The sequence below is a fragment of the Moschus berezovskii genome, chromosome 18 (genome assembly GCF_049115385.1).
Source record: "Moschus berezovskii isolate FMDL1 chromosome 18, NW_MosBer_1.0, whole genome shotgun sequence".
In the NCBI taxonomy this organism is placed as follows: Eukaryota; Metazoa; Chordata; class Mammalia; order Artiodactyla; family Moschidae; genus Moschus; species Moschus berezovskii.
Genome location: NC_142477.1, coordinates 5,947,719 through 5,974,479, shown reverse-complemented (window position 1 = coordinate 5,974,479; position 26,761 = coordinate 5,947,719). Strand labels below are relative to the sequence as shown.

Sequence of the window (26,761 nt, the reverse complement as noted above, 5' to 3'; positions counted from 1 at the left end):
TCATGGCAGGGCCGGTTGCGGTGGCGGTCGTGGCGGTGGCAGCGGTGGTGGCAGTGGCCGTGGACTGCCGCCCGCCCCGGGTGCTCAGCTGAGCCTCCTCTTAGCGCGCCTGGCGGGCAGGGCGCGGAGTCAAGACGCAGGGAGGCTGAGCCACGGCCGCGGTCAGGGTTGGAGTCGGACAGCAGGGCAGGGACGGTCCGGCCTCGGGCAGAAGGCCGGGCCCCGTGAACGTCCCTGGAGGAGGGCGGGCACGGGCCACCGAGGCAGACGAGCTCTTCCAGCTCCAGGGACCCTGATCCCCGGGGCCCTGACCCTCAGGGGTGCTGCCCAGGAGGGGCAGGGGCGAGAGGTCCAGCCCTCGCAGCCCGTCTGCCCTCCCCAGGTCCCCAGCGTCAGAACCAGCACACGGACCCCCGACGTCCCAGCGCGGAGCCGAGGGGAAGGTCTGCAGCCACCGCCGGCCAGGTCTGCCTGCAGGGGCCCCAGGTGGGGCGGGTGGCCGGGCTCCCCGCATCCGAGCACAGCCAGCGCTGTGGGCTCCGGGTTTCGCGGAGACACACTGGCTCCCCCCGTAGCCTGCATACGAGGTGCCGGGCGTATCGGGGTGAGTCTTGGATCTGAAAAGGTGAGCAGGTGGCCCTGCGTGCCCCGAGGCGCCTCCTCTGTCCCGCCTGCGGTGATAGCCTGGCTGCTCATCTCCGGACAGGAGACTCAGCACTTGAGCTCGCTGAGTGCCAGTTACGTCGCGCCGTAGGTTTCCTTCCAGGACACAGGACTCTGTCCTCGGAGCCCCCATCGCCACCACTGTAGGTTCTTTCTTGTCTCCCTGCTGGTTCCTGGAATGCGATTTAAGGCTGGAGTCTTCAGTCCCCCTCAGCGCACATGCTTCCCTTTTTTCTTTGTTTTTTCTCTTACACCCGCTTCCTTCTCCCCACCTGGAAACCCGAACAGACCAGTCATGTTGTCTCCAGCTTTGTGGCGTTGAGCCTCATAACCATCGCTTCCCCACACCTCTGTTCCAAGACCTGCAGGAGTCCTTGATGCGACCTTCTGCATGCCTGCTGTGTGGGCACATGTTTCTCTCTGGGAATCATGTTTCTGCTCCAGGCCTGCCCCTCAGGGTTCTAATTCCCAGGGGCCTTGGTCTTGTTGCACAAAATGTGCCGTTCGACTTGCTAGATCCCAGCAAACTAGGGCCGCTGTAGCCTCTGTCCACGCGGGGTCTCGTCCAAGGACCTGGGTGGATGGCCAGCAGAGGCCGCTGCTGAGATCCGCCCTCAGGACAGCCCCCGGGGGGTCACAGCTCACGCAAGAGTCGCAATATTTTCATTGTTTCTGTTTCTTCCTGAAATGATGACCTCCTGTCAGCTAAATGTGCTGTGTAGGCTGTGTGCAGGGTCTTCTAAACTCCCCCAAGTTCCACCTGTAGCAGCTGTTAGTGTCACCGCTCCAACACCCATAAACACCCCACGGCCTCCCCAGGACACGTCCCTCCCCTTCCTGGCGGCCCTGCCCACCTTATGGGCTGGAAGGGCCCAGTTTCCTCCCACCCCTGGAGGGCCTACCCCTGGGCCAGGACCCTGGCCTTGCAGCCCTCCTGCCCTGGGGAAACATGCAGGGTTTCTGGTGGATGAAAGCATCTGACTGACCTGGCTGCAGCTGCCTTTTGCTCCCACTCTGGGCTTTCCCAGGGATGTGGACCTCTTCCTCATGTGGGTCCCCCACTTCCGTGGATTTTCTGATGAGGTGTGTGCATTTGTACAGTGACCAGCACACCGTCGCTGTAGGTGGCCCGCCGGCCACAAAGGACTGGTAACTGCCCGCCCTGGGGCCCCAGCAAGGGTGGGGGGGCCCGGAGACCACACACCCCGGACCTGCTTGTCCAGCTGTGACGTCCCAGGTTGCATGGGCTGTGGACAGGTGCCCACGCCCCCCCGCCGTGCCCCTGCTGTCTTGCAGATGGCCTTCTGCGCCAGGAGGTCAAGGCGGGTCGTCCCGGAGGCTGCGTGCAGCAGGAACACACAGGCGTTGCCGCCCCGCCTGCCCAGGGTGAGCGGCTGGTCGCGGCCCGTGCATTCCTTCCAGGTCGTGGCCTGGACCCTGTTCCTGATTCTGGCCCTCACCACCTTCGGGGTCTTCATCCCCCTCCTACCACGTGACTGGAAATACATCGCCTACAGTGTATCCTTTTCCCAGGGGCATTGCTGTGCTCTAAGCTGGGAGGGGCTGCCCAAAGGGCCCCCAGTGGGCCTGGCTCTGCCCACAGGGGTGGTCAGACCTGCCTCCTCCTTGGCTCCCACAGTTCAGCCATGGTTCACCCCCACCATCTGCACCAGAAACCCCACGGCTGCCCTCCAGTGGCTGCTGGATCGGGGTCCCGGCTACCAGTTCCTACCTGTGGGCAGGGGGAGGGCGCCCGGCTGGTGGCAGGGACGAGAGGGTCCTGGGTGAACAGAGACCCCAGGAGGGGAGGAGCTGCAGATGGGCTGCAAGCTGCCCTGACCGTGGCTACACGGCCATTCTGTGCTGTCCGAGAGGAACTGTGTGCGTGTGTGCACGCATGTGCGTGCACACGTGTGTATTGTGCACATGTATGTGCGTGAGTTGTGTGTGCGTGCACATGTGCAAGTGTGCCTGTTGTGTGCATGTGCACGTGTGTGCGTGCACGTGTGTGCATGTGTGCATGTGCATGTGTGTGCGTGTGTGCGTGTGTGCACGTGTGTGTGTGTGCGTGTGTGCATGCTGTGTGTGCACGTGTGTGCATGTGTGCGTGTGTGCACGTGTGTGTATGCTGTGTGTGCACGTGTGTGCATGTGTGCGTGTGTGCACGTGCGTGTGCGCGCACATGTATTGTGTGCGTTGTGTGTGTGCACGCGCGTGTGTGTGCACATGTATTGTGTGCGTTGTGTGTGTGCACGCGCGTGTGTGCGCACATGTATTGTGTGTGTTGTGTGTGTGCATGTGCGTGCATGCGTGTGTGTGCATGTGCGTGTGTGGTGTGTGCGCGTGTGTGCCTGCATGTGTGTGTGTGCGTGTGTGGTGTGTGCGCGTGTGTGTGCCTGCATGTGTGTGTGTGCGTGTGTGGTGTGTGTGCGTGTGCATGCACGTGTGTGTGTGCATGTGCGTGTGTGGTGTGTGCGCGTGTGTGCCTGCATGTGTGTGTGTGCGTGTGTGGTGTGTGCGCGTGTGTGCCTGCATGTGTGTGTGTGCGTGTGTGGTGTGTGCGCGTGTGTGTGCCTGCATGTGTGTGTGTGCGTGTGTGGTGTGTGTGCGTGTGCATGCACGTGTGTGTGTGCATGTGTGCGTGTGCGTGTGTGGTGTGTGCGTGTGTGTGTGCGCGTGTGTGTGCCTGCATGTGTGCCTGTGCATTAGTATTCGCTTTCTCCATCTATCTGCCTGCACTGGGTCTTAGCTGTGGCTCTCGGGATCTTTGGTTGCCGCATGTGGGATCTCGTTCCCTGACCGAGTGTGACCCTGGGCCTCTTGCATTGGGAGTGCAGAGTCTCACCCACTGGGCCCCCAGGGAAGCCCCAGGAACGGTGTGTTTTCATGAGAAAGGACTTGAGGTGCTCACATGCCCCCCTCAGTGTCAGGTGCACGGAGCCCCCCCCACGCCTTCCCTCTGAGGCGCTGATGTCTGTGACCCCCGGAGTGGCCTTGTTCTGGGTATAAGACATCTGATCTCTTGAGTGGGCGTCAGGGTGGTTTGGGGCTCCGCCAGAAACCCTGGCCCCCACCCCAAGGGCCACTGCATATTAGAGCCAGTGCGCGGGCTGTGTGTTAGTCACTTCAGCCGTGTCCGACTCTGAGACCTCATGGACTGTAGCCCAGCAGGCTTCTCTGTCCACGGGATTCTCCAGGCAAGAATACTGGAGTGGGTTGCCATTCCCTTCTTCAGGGGATCTTCCCGACCCAGGGATCGAACCCGCGTCTCTTACAACCCTTGCGTTGGCAGGTGGGTTCTTTACCACTAGTGCTCCCTGGGAAGCCCCGTGGACAGGACGGGCTGCTGTAAAGAGGGTTCTGGAGCCGTCTTCTGAAAGTGGGGTGTCTGCGCCTGCGCCATCACTCTGCACTGAGGAAACGGGCTACGCTGCCCACCCGCCAGGCATCTGTGGCCAGGTAGCGGAGGTGGCAGTGCGGCTAGGCGGGAAGTGGCAGGGCAGGAGGGGCTCGCGAAGCTGCCCAAGCCTTGAGCTCAGCATCTTTCAGCTTTGAAGAAGCAGGGAGAACAAAGTAACGGACCTCAAATCCTGGGTGCTAATTGCGACTGCCAGTCTTGTGTCGTGTCTGATGCATGCCGAGTGCCTCACGTGATGAAATGTCACCGGAATGCCCAGTCTGCCGCTGACAGAGACGTGTGTCTCTGCGCCATTCTGTTTTTCCACCTAAAAAATCCTTGGGAAGTTACCACGTGTTCTGTAATACCAAGGTTGGCATTTCCCCATTTCTAAGGTCCTTTTGCAGATGTGGGGCTGTACTGAGCCCCAAAGCACCCCCCCTGCCCCGCCCAGCCTCCATCAGCCAGAGAAACCAGGGCATCTGTATGGGTGTCTCTCCCTCAGATGAGGTCTGTCTGTCCCTGCCCCTGAGTTAGCAGAGACTTCTTTGTGGTAAGACTTGCCATGATCAATTTGCTCAGTAGAAAAGGGGCCTTTCAGCTTTCTCTGTTTCGTCTTGTCTGTTCTGGCAAGTCGTGTTTTTGGGAAATTTGAGAATGTCGCCTGGATTGTCATTTCTTGGAATAAAGCTCTTCGCACAATTTCCTGTTATCCGGCCAGTGTCTATAGGATCTGTAGTGATGTCACCAGTGATCCGTCTTCCTAGGGCTTATCACTTTTATTGGTTATTCAGGTTATTTGCCTTTGGACTTACTGATTTTCCCTGTTTACTTTTTCTGAATTTCTGCTTTTATTTTTGCTATTTCCTTTCAATGTACCGGCTTTCATTGCTCGTTTTCTACCTTCTTAATGTGGAAGCTTCAGTCATTGGTTTTAGACCTTTTCTCCTTTTTATTGTATCTGAAGCTGTAAGTTTACCTCTAGGCACATGCACACACAGACCCACAAACACACACACACATACACAAGTCTACATATAATGCACAAGTGACCCGCCAGCCACACACATGAACGCCCCCAGTGTTACACGCACTGAGGCACAGATGCACGGGGGATGTTTGAGATGTTTGGGGGGTGTGCCCCCTGCAAAGCTCCTGGGAACCACCCCAACTCTGCTGGCCCCAGGCGGCCACTGGCTGCAGATCTGGCCATCTCTGTGTCCTCACAGGGTCGTCCCCATGCGTGTCTGAGCCCTGGGCTTCTCTTCTCATAAGGTCACCAGTCCTGTGAGGTCAAGAGACACCACAAGGACCTCAGCTTAACTTGATCATCTGCAAAGACCCCATTCTCAGGTAAAATCATCATAGTTCCTGGGGTTGGGACTTAAGTGCCGTTCAGAGACACAGCTCCACCTGACCTGTGGGGCTCTGCTTATGTTGGTGTTCAGTCGCTCAGTCGTGTCCAACTCGTGGTCCCATGGACTGCACACACAGGCTTCCCTGTCCTTCACTGTCTCCAGAGCTTGTTCAAATTTGTGTCCATTGAGTCGGTGATGCTAATCCAATTTATCATCCTCTGTTGTCCCCTTCCCCTCCTGCCTTCAATCTTTCCCAACATCAGGGTCTTTCCAGTGAGTTAGTTCTTTGCATCAGGTGGCCAAAGTATTGGAGTTTGAGCTTAATCATCAGTCCTTCCAATGAATATTCAGGACTGATCTCATTTAGGATGGACTGGTTAGATCTCCTTGCAGTCCAAGGGGCTCTCAAGAGTCTTCTCCAAGACCACAGTTCAAAAGCATCAATTCTTCAGTGCTTAGCTTTCTTTATAGTCCAACTCTCACATCCATATATGACCACCGGGAAAACCACAGCTTTGACAAGACAGGCCTTTGTCAGCAGAGTGTTGTCTCTGCTTTTAACACGCTTTCCAGGTTGACCATAGCTTTGTGCTGGGCTATAATCCAGTCTCTTTGCTCTCTTTTGACCCAACACTTAGCTGAGTTTTGGCCCTGGGAGTCTTTTCAAGTGACCCACGTGCCCTGTCCGGTACCCCTGTGAGTGCCTGCCTGCTTTGTGCCCGGCAAGGAGCCCCAGGTGGGCAGTCCTTACTCCCCCGCCCCCGTGGCCCCGCACCCTGGTGGCTCAGCACCCAGTGTCCGTGAGCCCCTCCTGCCTGTCCCAGGCCGAGGATTCAGGGTGGCCTTCCTGGCTGTCCAGAGCTCAGACTGCCCGTGGGATGTGTTTGCTGGTCAAGTCTCCTGCTGCCCAGACCCGCCCTGTCGCAGCGAAGTCCCTGAAGGGCAGCAGTGCAATGAGTGTGGCCCTCTGGCCACAGTGGGGCGCCAGTGCCCCTTGGCACCTGCAGGGACCCAGGAGCGGAGCCTTCGGAGGGCCAGGGCCAGGGTCAGGGCTGCGGGGCTTCCGGAAGTCAGGAGGCACCCCACAGGCACCCTGGAGACGGAGTGAGGGGGGTGGGGGGTAAGCAAGTTGGACCCTGGCCGCCCTGCGTGTGCGGGAGGGGTGGGAGGGGCAGGGGTCCTCAGGGACCCAGGCCGTGGGGGGCAGGCCCAGTGTGGGCCCCGCCCCCAGCCTAGGGCTGGCGGGGCAGCCGGGGGACAGGGTGGGTGTCCTGGGCTGCGGCCGGCGCTGTTTGTTTACTGAACACAGATAGTTGCTAGGGGACCAGCCGCGTCCTCGTCCTGGAGCGGCTCGGGGCCTGTTTGCTGGAAGTGAGACGCTGGGCCAGGTTCTTTGTATTATTAACTTGAACCTAAGACTCTCCTGAGATAAAATTACATCCGAAAGTGAAAGCTGGCAGCTGGAAGGTGCGCCGCCTGCCTGCACCCATCTGTTCTGGGGCTCAGTGCCACTCACCCTATGTGTGACCAATGGGAATGGCCAGGCAATCGCGGGCAAGCATGACTGACCTGGCCTCCCCACCTGCAGACGGGCCCAGGTGTGTGCCTGCCGTGGACTCTTGGTGTCTGAGGGGCCCTGGCAGCTTGGCCCACTGTGTCTAGGTGGCACGCTGTCCTGGGGTCCCTGGCACCTGCAGTTTTGGGAAGGCTGTGGGGCTGCCTGTTGGCTGTGGGTCAGGCATCCCCACGTAAGGCTGAGGGTCTGAGCATGGGCACCATGCCCACACTCCCTGCCCAGCAGTGGTCTCTTGGGGAGAGAGCATGTGGCCCACCCGCCTGCTGTCCTGCCCACGGTCCCGGCTCTGCCTGAAGGTGCCCGGTGGGGTCAAGCCCACTGAGGCAGCAGAGCAGGACCTTACCTGGGCAGTGAGCCACTTCCTGCCCCCCGCCCGCCCCGCCAGCCACTCCCGTCTGCGCTCCGGAAGCGCTCCCGTTGCCCCAGAAACTATACAAACAGAGCAGCCCGCTGTGCTCCGGGAAGTGGGTGCCGGGGGTCAGCGGGCACAGACCATGTGGTGTCCCCAGCTGTGACACTGCAGGCTGGTCATGGAGCCCCGCCCGCCGCCCCACACCCTGCGCTGGGCATGCCCGTCTGCTGGTCAGCACTGTCAGAGGCGCGCCGCACCCCCTTCCCAGCCCTGCAGGGCCCCCAGCCTCAGGAAGGGCCCCAGTGGTTCCGAGGGATTCGGCAGCCCTGCCCCCATTGGGCAGCTGGTCCTCAGTCAGCCACATTTCCCATGTCCTCCGGGCCGTGCACCCGGCCAGCCCTGACCCAGGTGCCAGCCCTGACCTGGGCAGCAGCCCTCCAGTCGGCCCCGCCCTCTGGCCCAGCTCGCTGTAACCCGCATGGTAGTCTCCAGGCCCCCTAGCCAGCCCAGGCCTCTCTTGTCCCATGCCTGGCACCCAAGGCCCGGGGTCTGCGCTGGAGACTGGAGGACAGGGGGCCAATCAGCTTCGGGCAAAGCAGCACCCACTGAGGCCAGCTGCTCCCTGCAGGTGGTGGGTCCGGGGAGCCCCATGCAGGCCGTGAACGGGCTCCCGAGCCTGGGGGTCCCACCAAGCTGAGCGCCACAGGGGCCACAGGTGCCTGGACCCGACGGCAGTGCTGGGTAAGGAGGGCCCAGGAGGCTGGCCCTGCCCAGAGCCCATACACGGCATGGCCCGGCAGACCCTGCCAGCAGGTGGGAAGTGGGCCGGAGGTTCTGCCCGCTGCGCCCAGGTGGCCCTTGCGGAGCGGGCCTGTGCACCCAAACCCCCCTGCAGGACCCTCCTGGGAGTCAGGGCAGGGCTGAAGGGAGCCAGAGCGGTGCTTCCTCCCGTCTGTTTGGTTTCCATGGGGACAGTGTGTTGGTCCCTGAAGAGAACGTGCAGAGGGTGGATCTCAGCGCGTCATCTCATCCTGGGAGCCCTGGGGGAGGGGGTCGACGCTGAGAGGGCTGGGGGGAAAACAGACAGACAGAGAGACAGGGACACAGAGAGACAGACAGTCAGTCTTGGGCCCACTGGCCACAGAGGCTCACCCTCCCACCCTCCTCGTTTTCTGAGGACTCAAGCTCAGCACAGCCCCCCTGCCCCAAAGACCCCCACAGGCATGCACAGGCCTGGCCTTCTCCTCCAGGAGGCTCAGGGGAGTCTCAGGGCCACGGCCCACCCTGCTCTGTCCCTGGAGGATGGAGGGCTCGGGGGTCCTGCTGGGCACACGGCTGTCAGAGGGGCAGGCCTGCTCCCTGCCGCCAGCCACACACGGGCCCCCCCGGCAGCCGAGGACCCGTCCACCTGCCTTCTGGGAGGGCCCCACGCGTGCTGCCTGGGCCGAGTTGCTCCTTGACGTCCCTGCAGGTGACCGGCGGGATATTCTTCTTCCACTTCCTAGTCCACCTGATCGCCATTTCCATCGACCCGGCCGAAGCCAGCGTCCGCTTGAAGAACTACTCCCAGCCTATGCCGACCTTCGACCGGTCCAAACACCTGCATGTCATCCAGAACAAGTACTGCCATCTCTGCGAGGTCACTGTGTGCGTGTCCGGGGCGGGCGGCCACGGCAGGGGTGCCATAGTGTGTCAGGGGTTGGGGGGGGCTCACGGGCTGGACTCAGGCACCCCTGTTCCCCGGCAGGGTCCCGGGCACAGTCCCCCACCCCCTCCTGGGCAGAGCGCCCGCCTGAGGTCTCAGACGAGCCGCTGACCCTGGCCCGATCACGGCCCGGGCTGCTCAGGGCCCCGGGGGCATCCGTGGGTGGGCGGGAACAACCCGAAGCAGGCTCAGAGAAGGCGCCCACTGCGTTGGGTGGGCCCTCTGAGCAGATGGGCTCTGCCCGGCCCCCCACCGCACAGCCTACTGACAGGCTGCCACATCCACCCTTCCTCCCAGGAATGCCAAGGCCAAGCATTGCAGCGCCTGCAACAAGTGTGTCTCAGGCTTTGACCATCACTGCAAGTGGCTGAACAACTGCGTGGGAAGCAGAAATTACTGGTGAGGCCCCTCCCCCGCCCCAGATGGCAGAGGGGCCCTGGTGCAGGGCAGGAGCAGGCCAGGACCCACCTCCTTAGCCTGCTCAGCGCCCCTCCCTGGGGCACACCCCCTCAGGGTGCCTGCTCCCTGCCTGCAGGCCTGGAGGCCCAAGGAGGCTGAGCTCATGGGTGCTGCAGGTCCTGACACAGAGCGGGCTGAGAGGGGCTCTGGGCGGGGCAGGTGAGCCTGGGAGTCCCCACGTCCAAAGGCAGGGTCAGCAGGATGGGGCCACTGGGGGACAGGGGGCCGGAGTAAGGGACCTTCAGGTACAACAGCAGGAAGACCGAAGGAAGACACTTCAGGGAAGCCAGGCTCCGAGAATTGCCGCCCAGGGTTCATTGTTTTGGAGGGAGAGATGTTATTCTGGTCACAGGCTCTTGACAAGGGTCCCGGGGCTCAGCGGGGGTCCCGGGCTTAGTGTGGGTCCAGGGGGCTCAGCAGCGGTCCAGGGGGCTTGGCGGGGATCCCAGGGCTCAGCAGGGGTCCAGGGGGCTCAGCAGGGTTCCTGGGGCTTAGCGGGGGTCCAGGGGGGCTCGGCAGGGGTCCAGGGGGCTTGGCAGGGATCCCAGGGCTCAGCGGGGGTCCAGGGGGCTCAGCAGGGTTCCCGGGGCTTAGCGGGGGTCCAGGGGGTCTCGGCTGGGGTCCAGGGGGCTCGGCAGGGGTCCCAGGGTTTCGGCGGGGACACTCTGGAGCTGGCGACCCCCCTCCGGGGCTGTTGGGCCGCCGGGCGCTCAGCCAGCTCTGCCCACAGGTGCTTCTTCAGCTCGGTGGCCTCCGCTGCGGCCGGCCTGCTCTGCATCATCACCATCCTTCTGTACATCTTATGCCAGTACTTCTTCAACCCCGCCGCCCTGCGCACCGACTCGCGCTACCGGAGTGCGTGCCCCCTGCCCCCCAGGCCGGCCGCCCACCGCCCGCCTGGGGTGCCGCACGGGGCAGTCTGGCCCAAGCACCTGTCCAGACCTAGTTGTGGGGCGGACATTTTAGCGGAAACTCAGCCTTCAGTGGCCCGCACACGACCCCTCCCGGCTTTTCCTCACTTGGGTTTTGGAGACTGCGTGGTTGTGGTGTCAGGCCCCCTTGTCACAGAGGACTGTGTCCTGGAAATGCCCCCAAGGTGGTGGCTGCGGCCTTTCAGCTCTAGGGACAGTGGGGAGGGCCCAGCACAGTGGACGCCAGGGCCAGGCTCTGTGACTGGGGCACTTAGTTACTCTCTCCCAGCCTCACCTTCCAGACCCATAAGGGGAACCATAATGCCCACCGCCACGAGGAGGGGATGCCAGGGCACTCAGGCAGAGCGACGAGGAGCAGCTCACTGGGCAGGGCGGGGCTCTCTCGGGCTGCAGTCCCCTCCCCTGCTGCCAGGCACTGACCCCAGGACGCACCTGATGAGGCGCTGCCTCCACAGGTATTTCCAACAAGGACACGTGGCTGCTGTTCCTCCCGATCTACCCCGTGAGGACCAGCCCCGGCCTCCTCCTGGCGCTCGGGCTGCTGGTGCTGCTGCTGTCGCTCATCAGCCTGCTGCTGCTCGGCCACCTGCTCTTCTTCCACCTCTACCTGAGTACGTGTCCCTGGCTCCCCTCCAGCCAAGTACATGCTCCCCGGAGCACATGCTCCTCAGGTTGGCTGGCCTTCACCACTGTGCTCACACGGGTCCCCGGCAGGCTGCCCTCTCCAGCAATGAGTTCAGGGTAGAAAGGAGAACTCCAAGAGGGCAGAGGGCTGAGTTCTATTCTGAGACCTGCAGAAACACAAGGGGTTAAAAAGTGGGCGGTGACAGTGTTGAGAGAGATCAGGGGATGGAGTCTGTGAGGCAGGAGCAGGGCATTTAGAGAAGTACCTGCCAGGATTCCTGACAATAAAGAACACTGGACCTGATGACTGCGTCTCCAGCTCCTGTGTGGTTGGGGAGCAGGGAGGTGGCCAGGACGGGCCCCCGCAGACACAGGGCCCGAGGCGGAGCCACCAGGCCAGCGCACAGACTCAGCTGTGAGGAGCCTGGCCCGGCTGCTGCGAATCCTCAGTGAGCTGGCGGGGGAGACGGCCTCAGGCAGAGGTGCCGGGCAGTTGCACGGAGGCTGAGGGTCAGACCAGGGATGCAGGCCCTTCCCGCGTCTCCTCCTCTGTGTGCCCACCGCCGTCCAGGCCCATGCCACACCAGGCGGGCTCCGGGAGACACGCAGAGCCTGCCGGCAGCCCGTGTCCGGGGGCCTCTGTGCAGACCTGGGCAGAAGATTGGATGTCTTCACTAGAATGTCAGCAAGGCCCAGTTCGCATCCTCCAACTGCGACGGCCTCTGAGGGAGTGTGTGTAGTTAATGGAGAAAGAATTCAGCAGCTCTTGTAGGAGCCCCTGGGGAGGGGCGAGGCCGGGGAGGGGCTGAGCCTGGACCCCCCTCGGGAAGCAGACCCCCTGCCAGGGGCTGTGGAGGCAGCAGCCTTCCGTCTGCTCCTCAAGCTGCAAATAGGCTTCTGTGGGTGGCCTTTTCTCTTTCCAGAAATAATTATAAACCATCTGTTCCCATGTTTGTCAGTTTTCAGAGAAAGAGAAATGGAAAATTTAGCCCCCACCCCGCACCACCAGAGCAGAGACACGTGACTGGATCGTGTTTCCTTTCGTTAGTGGTGATCTTCTGTTGACAAACACGTTAGAGACTCTTTAATAACCTGTCTGTCTGCCACGTGCTGGCCGCTGTCTCACCTTAATTAAGACAGAGCTGGGCTCCGCACTTGTCACATCCATGCTGACTTTACGGGCCTGTGAGGCCCCCTCGGGCCAGGGCTGGTGGGCTTCGCAGGTGCAGGCACCTGCCGGCTTCGGCCCGAAGGTCAACTGGGCTCCAGGTCGCCTTCCAGCCGCTCCCCAGGCTCCAGGCTGGGAGCCAGCTCCCAGTACTGCGGGCGGCGGACGGTGGGTGGTGACTGCCTCTTGCCTGCCTTCTCCTTTCTAGTGGCCAAAAAGCTGAGCACGTTTGATTACATGACACAGGGCCGCCAACAGCAGAACTTGAAACACCAGACAGGGAAGAGGAATGTGAGTTTACAAATAGAAGACCTTTCACAGGTACGGGCGTCCGTGCTCCCCCATCTATCCGTCCAGGACTGGGGGTCCCAAGGTCACCTGGAGCCGGGACCTCTGTGTTGGTGTGGTGGGGTGGGCGTTGCGCGTATCTGTGAGTGTGCTTGGGGGTGTGTGTGTGTGTGATGCAGTGCACGTGTGGGGTTCTGTGTGTGTGGGTCTTTGGAGAGTCCTGTGGGTGTGTGTGTCGTATCATTTCTGAATTCACTCTCCACAAGATCAAGCCGGCGCGGCTGACTCCTTTCAAAGCCACCCATTTCTGCAGCTCCTCATGAGTTAACTTTTAGTCTTTAAAGGTCACCATTCAGAAAATGGAAATATAAGCCACAGAGAGAAATAATTATTTGCAAATTATATACATGTACCCAGAATATGTATAGAACTTTCAAAACTCATTTACAAGAACACTGACCAGGTTTTTTAAATGGGCAAAATATCTGAACACACTTTACCAGAGGGGGATCCCATGGGTGGCAGACAAACCCAGATGGTCAACTTCAGCATCATTCCCCCTTAAGGAAACACAAGCTAAAACCACGATGAGACGCCGCTACTTTCTGCCCAGAGTGGCCGTAATCAAAAAGCCCAACCCCCAGGGCTGGCACGGCTGTACACAGTGGGCTCGCACGTGGCTGGTGGGGTGTGAAGCTACAACCCTTTGCGAAGAGTTGGTGTTTTCGTGTAAAATAAATACATTGCTCTTCCTGTCTCTCACCAATGAGAAGCAGAGACGCTCACGCATGGGCAAGGGCGCGGGGAGGGGGCTCCCCTGTGAGACCCTTCCTTGTCCAGGACCCCGAGACCCCGAGGCACCCCTGCTCCGAGTCAGCTGCAGAGGACGCGGGTGCTGTGTTGACAAGCTCAGTGTCCACAGTGTTGTCACCGTGTGCCTGCGTTCCTCCCACAGCCTCTGGACAGCCCCCGGGGAGCCTCCGTGCAGGGGTGAGTTGCCATTTCTCTACAGCTGTTTTGTGCATCTGAAGTAGCTATATTCTCCTCAACTGCCTTGCTTTAAAAAATCGTTCTTTTCACAGAATATCCTCCATACTCCTTCCTAACACTTTTGTAATTTTTATTTGCTTCATATTTTGGTTTTCAAACCATCTTCAATGAATTGTTTTATTTAGTGAAGTAGGAGTCAAGGTTGTCTCATTCCAGCTGAGCTGGTGGTTGTCGTCTCGTTAACTGAATGGCCCTCTTTTCCTCCTCAAACCCAAAGGCACCTTCCTGATACCCCGAGCTTCCTTGGAAGCTGGTCTGTCTGCTTCTGGGTGCTGGTCTGTCCATCTGCTGTGAGTCCCCAGGACACCGTGCTGTTTTAGGGGCTGGACTACATTTGTTGTTGTTCCCTTACTAAGTTGAGTCCGACTCTGCAACCTCATGGGCTGCAGCGTGCCAGGCTGCTCTGTCCTCCACTGCCTCCTGGAGTCTGCTCAAACTCGTGTGCATTGAGTCGGTGATGCCATCCAACCATCTCATCCTCTGTTGCCCCCTTCTCCTCCTGCCTTCAATCTTTCTCAGCATCAGGGTCTTTTCCAGTGAGTCAGTACTTCGCATCAGGTGGCCAAGGTACTGCATCAGTCCTTCCAGTGAATATTCAGGATTGAGTTCCTTTAGGATGGACTAGTTGAATCTCCTTGCAGTCCAAGGGATTCTCAAGAGTCTTCTCCAGCGCCACAGTTCAAAAGCATCAGTTCTTCAGCGCTCAGCCTTCTTTATGGTCCAACTCTCACATACATACATGACTACTGGAAAAACCATAGCTTTGATTAGATGAACCTTTGTCAACAAAATGGTATCTCTCCTTTTTAATACACTGACTAGGTTTGTCATTGATTCCCTTCCAAAGAGCAAGTGCCTTTTAATTTCATGGCTGCAGTCACCATCTGCAGTGAGTTTAGAGCCCAAGAAAACAAAATCTGTCACGGCTTCTACTTTTCTCCCTTCTATTTGCTATGAAGTGATGGGACCAGAGGCCATGATCTTAGTTTTTTTCACATTAAGTTTCAACTTTTTCACTCTCTTCTTTTACCATCATCAAGAGGCTCTTTAGTTCTTCTTCACTTTCTGCCATTAGAGTGGTTTCATATGCATATCTGAGGCTGTTGATATTTCTCCCAGCAATCTTGAGTCCAGCTTGAAATTCATCTAGCCCGGCATTTTGCATCACGTACTCTGCATATAAGTTAAATAAGTGATGACAATATATAGCCTTGACGTACTCCTTTCCCAGTTTGGAACCAGTCTGTTTTTCCATGTCCAGTTCTAACTGTTGCTTCATGACCTGCATACAAGTTTTTCAGGAGGTGGGTAAGGTGGTCTGGTATTCCCATCTCCCATCACTTGAAGAATTTTCCATGGTTTGTTGTGATCTGCACATTCAAAGCAGAGAAGGTGATGGCACCCTACTCCAGTACTCTTGCCTGGAAAATCCCAGGGACGGAGGAGCCTGGTAGGCTGCAGCCCATGGGGTCATGAAGAGTCAGACACAACTGAGTAACTTCACTTTCACTTTTCACTTTCATGTATTGGAGATGGAAATGGCAACCCACTCCAGTATTCTTGCCAGGAGAACCCCTTGAACAAACAGTAAGGAAAGGCAAAGATATAGGATGTCAGAAGATGAGGCTCCCAGGTCGGAAGGTGCCCGGTGCTCCCGGGAAGAGTGCAGGACAATTGCTGACAGCTCCACAAAGAACAAAGCTGCTGGCCGCAGTGGACGCGACGCCCGGCTGTGGCTCTGTCTGGTGGTGAATGTAAGGTCCGATGCTGTGAAGAGCAATGCTGCGCAAGAACCGGGAGCATTAGGTCCATGGGTCAAGGCAAACTGGACGTGGCCAAGCAGGAGATGGCAAGAGTGAACAGCAACAGATTAGGACGGTGAGCTAAAATGGATGGGAATGGGAAATTTTAATTCAGATGACCATTATATCTACTACTACAGGCAAGACTCCCTTAGAATAAATGGAATAGCCCTTATAGTCAATCAAAGAGTCTGAAATGTGGTACTTGGGTGCCATCTCAGAAAAGACAGACAGATCTCAGTTTGTCTCCAAGATAAACCTTTCAACGTCACAGTAATCCAAGTCTATGCCCCAACCACTATTTCTGGAGAAGATGGAGTTGAATAGTTCTATGAAGACCTACAAGACCTTCTAGAACTAACACCAAAAAAAAAAAAAAAAAAGTCCTTTTCATCACAAGGGACTGGAATACAAAAGCAGGAAGTCAAGAGAAACCTGGAATAACAGGCAAGTTTGGCCTTAGAGTACAAAATGAAGCAGGAAAAGGCTAAGAGAGTTTTGTCAACAGCCTGCCTGAAGATCTATGGACAGAGGTTGATAACATTGTATAGGAGGAAGTGACCAAAACCATCCCAAAGAAGAAGAAATGCCAGAAGGTAAAGTGGTTGTCTGAGGAGGCTTTACAAATAGCTGAGCAAAGAAGAGAAAGGTGTACCCACTGAACGCAGAGTTCCAGAGAACAGCAAGGAGAGATCAGAAGGGCTTCTTCAATGAACAACCAAAAAAATAGAGGAGAACAACAGAATGGGAAAGACTAGCAATCCCGTCAAGAAAACTGGAGATGTCAAGGGAATATTTCATGCAAGAATGGGCTTGACAACCGACAGAAACAGTAAAGACCTGACAGAAGCAGACGATGTTAAGAAGAGGTGGCAGAACACACAGAAGGATTGGACAAAAAAGGTCTTCACGACCCAGATAGCCACGATGGTGTGGCCACTCACCTGGAGCCAGACATCATGGAGTGCGAAATCAAGTGGGCCTTAGGAGTCATTAGTATGAACAGAGCTAGTGGAGGTGAGGGAATTCCAGCTGAGCTATTTAAAATCCTAAAGGATGATGCTGTTAAAGTGCTATACTCAATATGTCAGCAAATTTGGGAAACTCAGCAGTGGCCACAGGACTGGAAAAAGTCAGCTTTTATTTCAATCTCAAAAAAGGATTTCATTTAGCTACATTTTAATACCAACAAGTGAATCTTCCTCTCATATATTTGTTTTTCTTTACAGTTGACAATTCTTTCACATTTATTTTTCCCTATAAGCTTAAAGATCATTTTGTGTAGTTCCAAGAAACCTGGAATTTGAACTAGAGTTAGGTTAGGTATGCACTTTACGTGAGAGGGACAAAGCCTGCCTTCCCATCTCCCCAGCCCAGCGTCTGTGTTGAAGAGTACCAGGAAGCCAGTCTCCTGGGGGTGGAGGGGGCATAGAGGGCCAGGAAGTGCCGGGTGCACCCACCCCTTGCGGGCTCCTTCTTCCCGGAAACCTTCAGGGCAGGCTCTAGCATTCCTGGAGGAGATCGGGCTCCTGGGGGCTCCACATCTCCCCACCCTTCAGCCCAGCTGGCAAAGAGACCCTGAAAAGGGAGAAGCGCACCGTGAGTCCATTTCCCCAAAGCTGACAATTGCTGCAGATTTTTGATTAATGATCAGGGAGTATAGTTTAGTGTGAAAGATCAGTCCCTTTCAAATAACCCCGTTTTTTTCTTTCAAATTTATTAGAAACCTATGGCACTAGTATTGTGAAAATCTTAGTCAGTTTGAATTTCACCTTCAAGAATCACCCAACTATACAGTCCTTTACATAAAATCTAAGATTATTTTTTCCTTTAACCCTTTCTGTCAAGAATGGCAAGAAACTAACTGGAATCAGTTTGGAAAACTTAACTCTAAAAATAAACAAGACAAAAGCCTCTTTTTTTTTTCAAATTGCCTAATCAATGTATATTCATTACAGAAAATTTGGAAACTGCAAAACTTCCCAGTGTGAAAATGAACATCCCTTCTTTCCCCACCCCCCAGTCGCCACTGCTGGCATTTCGATTAGTATTTTTCAGGTCTTCCTTTAAAAACTTTATGTGTGTATTAACATACATCATGTCTTATAAAGTTACAATCATATTTGTAGACCTCTTTAGAAGCCTTGAAAACTTCATATATTGTGAATATGTGGATTTTTATGAATATAGGTTGTTGCATCTTTGGAATGTACTGTATTGCTCATTTTTGGAATACTATTCTTCATTTTCAATCTAACCCTGCATTCCTTTACTGAAGGTTGATTGTGTGGGAAGTGTGCAAGTTTACAACCCTCCAGACCCAGTGAGCAGGAGAACAGGTGACCCTTCTTCTGCAGAAATGCTCCTGGGCTCATCTGCAGCCAGCCTAGCAACTGGCTAGTTGTTGCTGTTCAGTCGCTCAGTCGTGTCCGACTCTCTGTGGCCCCGTGGACTGCAGCACGCTGGGCTGCCCTGTCCAGCACCATCTCCTGGAGTTTGCTCAAATTCGTGCCCGTTGAGTCAGTGATGCCATCCAACCACCTCATCCTCTGCCACCCTCTCCTCCTTCTTTTGCATCAAGTGGCCAGAATATTGAATATTTTGCTTCAGCATTTATCCTTCCAATGAATATTCAGAGATGATTTCCTTAAGGATTGACTGGTTTGATCTCCTTGCAGCCCAAGGGACTCTGAAGAGTCTTCTCCAACACTACAATTCAAAAGCATCATATTTTCGGCACTCAGCCATCTATATGATCCAACTCTCACAACCATACATGACTACTGGAAAAACCAGAGCTTTGACTATATAGACCTTTGTCGGCAAAGCGATGTCTTTGCTTTTTAATAAACTGTCTAGGTTTGTCATAGCTTTCCTTCCAAGGAGCGAGCGCCTTTAAATTTCATGGCTGCAGCCACTGTCCATGGTGATTTTGGAGCCTGTCACCCTTTCTATTGTTTCCCTTCTATTTGCCATGAAGTGATGGGAGCTGATGCCATGATCTTCGTGTTTTGAACTAAGCCATCCTTTTCACTGTCCCCTTTCACCCTCATCAAGAGGTTCTTCAATTCCTCTTCTTTCTGCATTAGAGTGGTATATCGTCTGCATATCTAAGTTAAACAGAGTGAATATATAGCCTTGATGTACTCCTTTTCCAATTTGGAACCACTCAGCTGTTCCATGTCCAGTTTTAACTGTTGCTTCTTGACTCTTGTACAGGTTTCTCAGGAGACAGGCAAGGTGGTCTGGTATTTGCAGTCTCCTGAAGAATTTTCCACAGTTTGTCATGATCCACATAGTCAGAAGCTTTAGCGTAGTCAATGAAGCGAAAGTAGATGTTTCTGGAATTCCCTTGCTTTCTCTATGATCCGATGAATGTTGGCAATTTGATCTCTGGTTCCTCTGCCTTTTCTAAATCCAGCTTATACATTTGGAAGTTCTCAGTTCACTTACTGCTGAAGCCTAGCTTGAAGGATTTTGAGCATAACCTTACTAATATGTGAAATGAGTACAGCTGTCCTATAGTTTGAATGTTCTTTGACATTGCCCTTCTTTAGGACTGGAATGAAAACTGACCATTTTGAGTCCTGTGGCCCCTGCTGAGTTTTCAAAATTTGCTGATGTATTGACGTGCTGACTTTAACAGCATCATCTTTTAGGATTTTAAATAGTTCAGCTGGAATTCTATCCCCTCCACTAGCTTTGTTCATAGTAATGCTTCCTAAGGCTCACTTCATTTCACACTCCATGATGTCTGGCTCTAGGTGAGTGACCATCGTGGTTATCCAGGTCACAAAGACATTTTTTATATAGTTCTTCTGTGTATTCTTGCCACTTCTTCTTAATCTTTTCTGCCTCCATTAGGTCCTTACCATTTCTGTCCTTTTCATTCCCTTGATATCTCCAATTTTCTTGAAGAGATATCTAGTCTTTCCCATTCTATTGTTTTCCTCTATTTCTTTGCATTGTTCATAGAAGAAGACCTTCTTATCTGTCCTTGCTGTTTCCTGGAACTCTGCATTCAGTTGGGTATATCTTTCCCTTTATCCCTTGTGTTTTGCCTCTTTTCTTTGATCAGCTATTTATTTGTAAAGTCTCCTCAGACAACCACTTTGCCTTCTTGCATTTCTTTTTCTTTGGGATGTTTTTGGCCACTGCCACCTGTGCAATGTTATTAACCTCTGTCCGTAGTTCTTCAGGAACTCTGTCTATCAGATCTAATCCCTTGAATCTATTAATCACTTCTACTGTATAATCATAAGAGATTTGATTTAGGTCATACCTGAATAGCCTAGTGATTTTCCCTACTTCCTTCAATTTAAGTCTGAATTTTACAATAAAGAGCTGATGATCTGAGCCAGAGTCAGCGCTAGCTCATGTGTTTGCTGACTATATAGAGCTTCTGCATCTTCAGCTGCAAAGAGTACAGTCGATCTAATTCTGGTATCCATCATCTGGTGATGTCCACAGGTAGAGTCATCTCTTGTGTTGTTGGAAGAGGGTGTTTGCTGTGACCAGTGTGTTCTCTTGACAGAACTCTGTTAGCCTTTGCCCTGCTTCACTCTGTGCTCCAAGACCAAACTCGCCTGTTAGTCCAGGTGTCTCTTGACTTTCTACTTTGCATTCCAAACCCTTATGAAGAAAAGGATGTCTTTTTTCAAGTGTTAGTTCTAAAAGGTCTTGTAGGTCATCAAAGAACAGGTCAACTTCAGCTTCTTTGGCTTCCGTGTTGGGGCACAGACTTGGATTCGTGTGATGTTGGACGCTTGGCCTTGGAAATGAACGGAGAGTAATACACACAGCTTGGGAGATGCTGCTGGAACAGGTCAGGAGTCTGGGCTTCTAGAGACCTGGGAACATGCTCGAATCCTGGGCACTGCCGTGTCTCACGGGCGCTTAGTGGCAGCACTTTGTAGGACTTTACAGAGTGTGTCCCTAGCAGCAGTGATCAGACCGATTTATTGGGAGTGTTCCTTTTGGACTGTAGGCTGCTGTGGGACTGTAACTGGATTGGTTGTTGGGACTGACCGGCCAGGATGGAAACGTGAGTGGGGATGGCCACACACGGGCAGGCGTGCACTGTCTAGTCTCGCGGGCATGGCCTGCGCCCGTTCCCATTGCTCCACAGACGGAGTGACAAGTCACGGCCCCGGTGGCTCACACTCCAGCCGGCGCGCTGGGCTGTGCTCAGTGCTGTGCATGCACAGCCAGGACTCCCAGGCCGTGTCCCCATGGATGGTGGGCCTGGAGCTTTGACCGGCCCGTGCTGTCCTTATGCTCCCCTGTCAGGTCGGTAGAGGAGGGCCGAGTCCCCCTCTTGTTCGTGTGACGACGATGCCCCCCGAGGGTGTCCAGGACGAGTGTCCCGGGGCCTCCACCGGGAGGGGCCGTGCCATGGCCGCGGGCTCAGCTCCGTGCCCTTGTGCGCTTCTGCAGGCCCCTGCCCCACTGCTGCCCAGATTGGCATGTGCAGGGGTCGGGGTGCTCGGTGGGTGGGGAGAAGCCCAGGCAGCCGCTCAGAGCCCTGTGGGGCAGGAGGGCCGTGTGCTGCGCCCCCCCCACAGCCAGGCCCCCCTGCTGACCCCACCCCCACTTGCAGAGAGACGCCCAAGGAGCTCCGGCCCTCTTCCCGGCACCCAAGTCTGTGTTCCACCGCCTCCATACAGCCAGAGGACACCCCGCCATCGCTGAAGGTGAGCCTCCAGCCCCCGGCAGGAGCCGCCCCACCGCCCTCCAAGAACCAGGGCAGAGCCGTGTTTGGAATCACTTGTGTGAACTGCAGCCCTTATGTGGTACTTGGGGAGTGCCGCTCACGGGAACAAGGAGGTAGGGACAGGGGGCAAGTGACAGAACTCAGCTGAGCCACGGGTGGGCACTGTGTGCGAGTGTGTGTGTGAGTGAGTGTGTTTCCGTGGGGTGTGAGTGTGATGTGTGTGTTCTCTCTGCGTTTGTTCTATGAGTGTGATGTGTGTGTGTGTATTCTGTGTGTGTGTATTCTGCGTGTGTGTTTTCTGTATGTGATGTGTGTGTGCTGTGTGTGTATTCTGTTTGTGTGTGTATTCTGTGTGTGTGTGTATTCTGTGTGTGTGTTTTCTGTATGTGATGTGTGTGTGTTCTGTGTGTATATTCTGTTTCTGTGTGTATTCTGTGTGTGTATCCTGTGTATATGTGTGTATTCTGTGTGTGTGTATTCTGCATGTGTGTTTTCTGTATGTGATGTGTGTGTGTTGTGCGTGTATTCTGTTTGTGTGTGTATTCTGTGTGTGTGTTTTCTGTATGTGATGTGTGTGTGTTCTGTGTGTGTGTTCTGTGTGTGTATTGTTTGTGTGTGTATTGTTTGTGTGTGTATTCTGTGTGTGTATCCTGTGTGTCTCTGTGTATTCTGTGTGTGTGTATTCTGTGTGTGTGTGTATTGTGTGAGTGTGTATTCTGTGTGAGTGTGTATTCTGTGTGTGTGTGTATTCTGTGTGAGTGTGTATCCTGTGTGTCTCTGTATATTCTGTGTGAGTATTCTGAATGTGTATTCTGTGTGTGTATTCTGTGTGTGTGTATTCTGTGTGTGTGTGTATCCTGTGTGTATGTGAGTGTGTATCCTGTGTGTCTGTGTGTGTGTGTGTGTATGTGTGTTGTGAGGGTGTGGCGTGTGGGCATGCTCCATCATCCCCACCATCCCTGGATGGAGCCAGCGGGGCTGCCTCTCTTCGGCCCCCAGAGGTCAGATGCTCTGGGGTCTCTGGTGGGTGGGTTATTGTGAGCAGGTTTGCGAATGCTGACTCCTGCAGGCGACTGGTGACTGCGCTTTCTCTGCAGCGGAGACTCATCTCACGACCCCTGCAGGGCATCAGAGAGGGGCTCCTTGTAATAATGTAGAAGTAGGAAGCGGGTCGGCACCTGCCTTCAGCAGCAGTGATGTTTTCCTTGTTTACACTTGTACCAGCAGCTTCCATTCGAGGTTTGGAAGCACATTTAGGGGAACCTATAATCCTGTCCCTATCCCAGACTCAACCGCTAAACGTGATATCCACTCCAAGGTGGGAGCAGGTAATCAGGGGTTATGCTTTGCTGTCATTGAAGCCAGGGTGACCCCAGGTTCCAACATGCCTGCGACAGTCCCATTGGACACCTGCTGCCAGCCCTGACCGTGCAGCCACCACCCTGACGGACACTTGTCACTGACCATTGTGTTAAATCTCAGCTGGATACAGCTTTGTTACATTTATTTGGTGGCAAACAGGAGAGAACAAGGTGATCTCTAAGATTCTAAGAGCTGAAAGATTTGTCTCTCCTGCACAGGAGGACACATCATCTTTGGCATTCAGGAAGGTGAGATCCAAATTACCAATGTGCCGATGACTTGCTAATGCAAAAACAGTAACGTCATGGGTTTGGGTCTCTTAAACTTTTCTATACTTAATTATAAGTGTTCCAAGGTTGAAGCATGCTTTATTACTTAAGAAAGGGATTTACCATTCTACGTAATTGATACAAGTTACTAAACAATTCAAGAAGAAATAGAAAATTCAAATGGACATATAACAAGTAAAAGCTGTGAACTAGTAATTTTAAATTCTCCACAAAGAAAATCCTAGGCCCTAATGGCTTCATTGGTGAATTCTACCTGATGTTTTAAGGGAAAAAAACCCAAATCAATCATGCACAAACTTTCAGAAAATGGAAGAGGAAGAAATACCACACAGTTCATCCTACGAGGTGAGTACATAATCAATTCAGTTCAGTCGCTCAGTCATGTCTGACTCTGTGACCCCATGGACTGCAGCACGCCAGGCTTCCCGGTCCATCACCAGCTTCCAGAGCTTCCTCAAACTTATGTCCATCGCGTCGGCGATGCCGTCCAGCCCTCTCATCCTCTGTACATAAATGAGTACATATACTAAAGCCAGATCCTGTCGCCAAAGAAGAATCTTATAAGCTGATATCACCCGTGAATATAGAGGCAAATATCATTAACCAGACATAGGCATATATACACACACATAACAGGTCCATACATTGTAAGTAAGGGAGGGTTATTCCAGAAATACAAGGTCAGCTTGACATCTGAAAATGTATTAATGCAATAAGCATATGAAAAAATAAAGTACAATAAACATGAGCACACCCAATCAGAAAAAGCATTTGTTAACGGCCCATCCAGATAAAATAAAACAATTTCACAACCTAGGGGTTCAGTTCAGTTCAGTCGCTCAGTCGTGTCCGACTCTCCACGACCCCATGAATCACAGCACGCCAGGCCTCCCTGTCCATCACCAACTCCCGGAGTTCACTCAAACTCATGTCCACAGAGTCGGTGATGCCATCCAGCCATCTCATTCTCTGTCGTCCCCTTCTCCTCCCGCCCCCAACCTTTCCCAGCATCAGAGTCTTTTCCAGTGAGTCAACTCGTCGCATGAGGTGGCCAAAGTATTGCAGTTTGGGTAGAACCCCCTAAATCTGATAAAGAACTCTGATGAAACTTACAACTAACTCATACTTAATTCATACCAAGGCTCTTCCCTTAAGACTTGGACCAAGACAAAAATGTGTACTCCAAACTTCTATCTGACATTTTACTTAAAAGTTCCAGCCAGTACAGTAAAGCAAGAAATAGAAGTTAAAGGCACATATATCTGAAAGTGAAACTGTCTTTATTTGCAGGTAACGTGATCCTAACAAACCTGCATAAAAGCTAATAGAAATGATAGGGTAACTTAGCAAGGTGGTAGGATGCAAAATCAGTATTAAAAACCTGAATTATATTCCTGTAAACCAGCAGTGGGAAATCCGAAAACAGCACTGAGAAAGACATTCCATTCAGAGCAGCATCAAAAAACAATAAAACAACAAATACAAAATCCATATATATAAAGCTACAAGCTATTGTTGAGAGAAATTAAACACAATCCAAATAAATGGAAAGATTGATAATATTTATGGATTGGAGTACTCAGTATTGTCATGATAAGAAATTTCCCCCACACTGATCTACAAACTTACATTACCCCCATTGAATTCCCAGCAAGCTTTTTTCTTTAAGGAAATATCAAGCTGTATGTAGAAATTCAGAATCCTTAAGAATGACCAAAATAATTTAGAAAAAGAAGAACCAAATCGGAAAACTTCCATAATCTGATTTCAAAATTTACTACGAAGCTACTGTATGGTGCCAGCGTAAGGACAGACATACAGATTGGTGAAACAGAATTGAAACTCCAGAAATAAAACATTTACATTTCTGGTCATTGGATTTTAAACCAAGATGCCAAGGCAATTCAACGGGGAGAAATGTATTTTCAATAAATGGTACTGGAGCAATCAGATACCCACAAGGAAAAAACGAACCTGACGCACTATTTCACAGCAGACACAAAAATAACTCAGAATCAATCTTGGAGCTAAAATTTAAGGGTAAACTACAATACTCTGGGAAGAAAACAGAATATGTGATCGTGAGTCAGGCAAAGTTTTATGACACCAAAAGCACTATTAGAAAAAATTGGACTTCATAAAAGTGAAAAATATTTGCTCTTTGGAAGTCACCGTTTCAAAAATAAAAATACTTTTGGCTGGAATATCTCCAAACTGTTTACTTGTATTCAGAATATATAAAGAATTTTCAAAATTCAATTATAAGAAAAATGACCCAGGTTTTTAAATAGGAAAAGATTTGAACAAACTTTGCACCTATATATATATATATATGGGTGGCAAATAAGCACATGAAAAGATGGTCAACACCATTAGACATTAGGGGAATGCAAATTAAAGCCACAATAAGACACCACGGCACAGGAGTCAGGGCTTCCCAGGGGACGCAGTGGTAAAGAATCTGCCTGCCAATGCAGGAGATGCAGGCTCGATCCCTGTGTCAAGAAGATCCCCTGGAGGAGGGCATGGCAGCCCACTCCAGTATCCTTGCCTGGAAAACCCCACAAACAGAGGAGCCTGGTGGACTACAGTCCACGGGGTTGCAAAGAGTCAGACACGACTGAGCACACACGCACCTGAACCAGAACGGCTAGAACTGAAAAGGCCAGCAGGACCAGGCGACGGTGGCCCCGCAGAGGAGCTGGGTGTCTAATGCATTAAAAGTAAGACGAGGACTTAAAGTGACGCCCCTTGGGAAAGCCGTTTGGCAGTTTTCTTAGAATTTAAACACGTTCATGCTCGCCGAGAAGTGACACCACGCCGGGCACACAGCATGGTTGGGGAGGAGCATGTCTCCTCAGACAGCATGCTTGTGGGGGAAAGAAGCTGTCTCCTCAGTGAAAGCGCTCCCCAGGCCTCAGACATCCCTGCAACAGCATCCCGTGAAGTCCACTAACAACAAACTTGAAGTTTCTGAAAAAACAACCTCAACGTCGACAGTGTCTTCTTGTGCAATGTTACTGATTCTTATTTATTCTCACAGAAGTCAGTTGCCAACCCGGGGCCATCTGTACAGAGGTAAGTTAAATAAAATAGTTCGCTTAACATTACTAACAATTACTCATATCTCAGTTTTACTTATCTTGCAAAAAGTACAATAATTCTTCTCAGCCTTCTTTACAACTAACGTTTGAACGAATGCATGAAAGTCAGACAACACCCATCTATTTTCTAAGCCGGCTGGAGAGCATGGGCAGTGCTGCGTCTGAATGTCGCCCGTATGGTCCCTAAGAACATCTGGTTTCTGTGAAGCTCCTAAAAGTCAGGCCGGCTCACTCTGAGTCAGTTAATCAGTTAACACTGACCGTTTAGGGCTCCAGGGCAGTCATTCTTGCTACTCGTGGGAGGTTGGCTCCAGGAGCCCTTGCGTTTAACAAAATCCATGGATGCTCAAGTCCCGTAGTTGGCCATCCATATCCACGCGTTCTGGATCCAAGGGCTCAACCAAACAGACATTTCAGTCCAAGGTTTGGTGATCCCTGGATATGAGACCCATGAATCCAGAGGGCCAATGGTATACTGAAAAACACACACATATATGTTAACCTGCACAGTTCAAACCCATGTTGTTCGAGGGTCAACTGCTCATCTTTTTTGAAGGGACACAATTTGGTTCACACCAGTCTGCCCTCTGGCTCCCCAAAGCCCACTCCCTTCTGTCGCACAGAATAATTCACTGCATCACAACTTCCTGAATTCAGCCATCAGCACTAAGTCCCAAAGTCCGTCACCTATGTCACGTACCTCAGTGATGGCTGATATTCCGGGCAGGATTCATCCTGGGCCAAAGTCCTCTCTATATGTGAACCCGTGAAACCAGACAAGCCGTTTGCTCCAAAATGCAGTGAGGAGACCGTCATAGGCGAGACACACCCATTCTAGAAAGAAGAAATCAGAAGGAAGCAAAGGTCACCAGCCCCAGTCTGAAACCCAGCAGAGCAAATGCCTCAGATTTCACGTGT

At 53.1% G+C, this 26,761-nt stretch overlaps 1 protein-coding gene across 1 annotated transcript in view; it reads left to right on the top strand.

The window, feature by feature from the left end:
* The first annotated feature begins 1,959 nt into the window (after positions 1-1,959).
* Positions 1,960-26,761, top strand: part of LOC129553123 (uncharacterized) — a 42,697-nt gene continuing 17,895 nt past the window's right edge. Inside the window, exons 1-11 of the mRNA XM_088845558.1 lie at positions 1,960-2,181; positions 8,818-8,993; positions 9,349-9,450; positions 10,241-10,365; positions 10,898-11,053; positions 12,443-12,555; positions 13,136-13,205; positions 13,363-13,512; positions 20,503-20,612; positions 20,672-20,862; positions 20,974-21,200. Coding sequence (XP_088701684.1) covers positions 1,960-2,181; positions 8,818-8,993; positions 9,349-9,450; positions 10,241-10,365; positions 10,898-11,053; positions 12,443-12,555; positions 13,136-13,205; positions 13,363-13,512; positions 20,503-20,612; positions 20,672-20,862; positions 20,974-21,200 — 1,642 coding nt within the window. The remainder of the gene's footprint in view (positions 2,182-8,817; positions 8,994-9,348; positions 9,451-10,240; positions 10,366-10,897; positions 11,054-12,442; positions 12,556-13,135; positions 13,206-13,362; positions 13,513-20,502; positions 20,613-20,671; positions 20,863-20,973; positions 21,201-26,761) is intronic.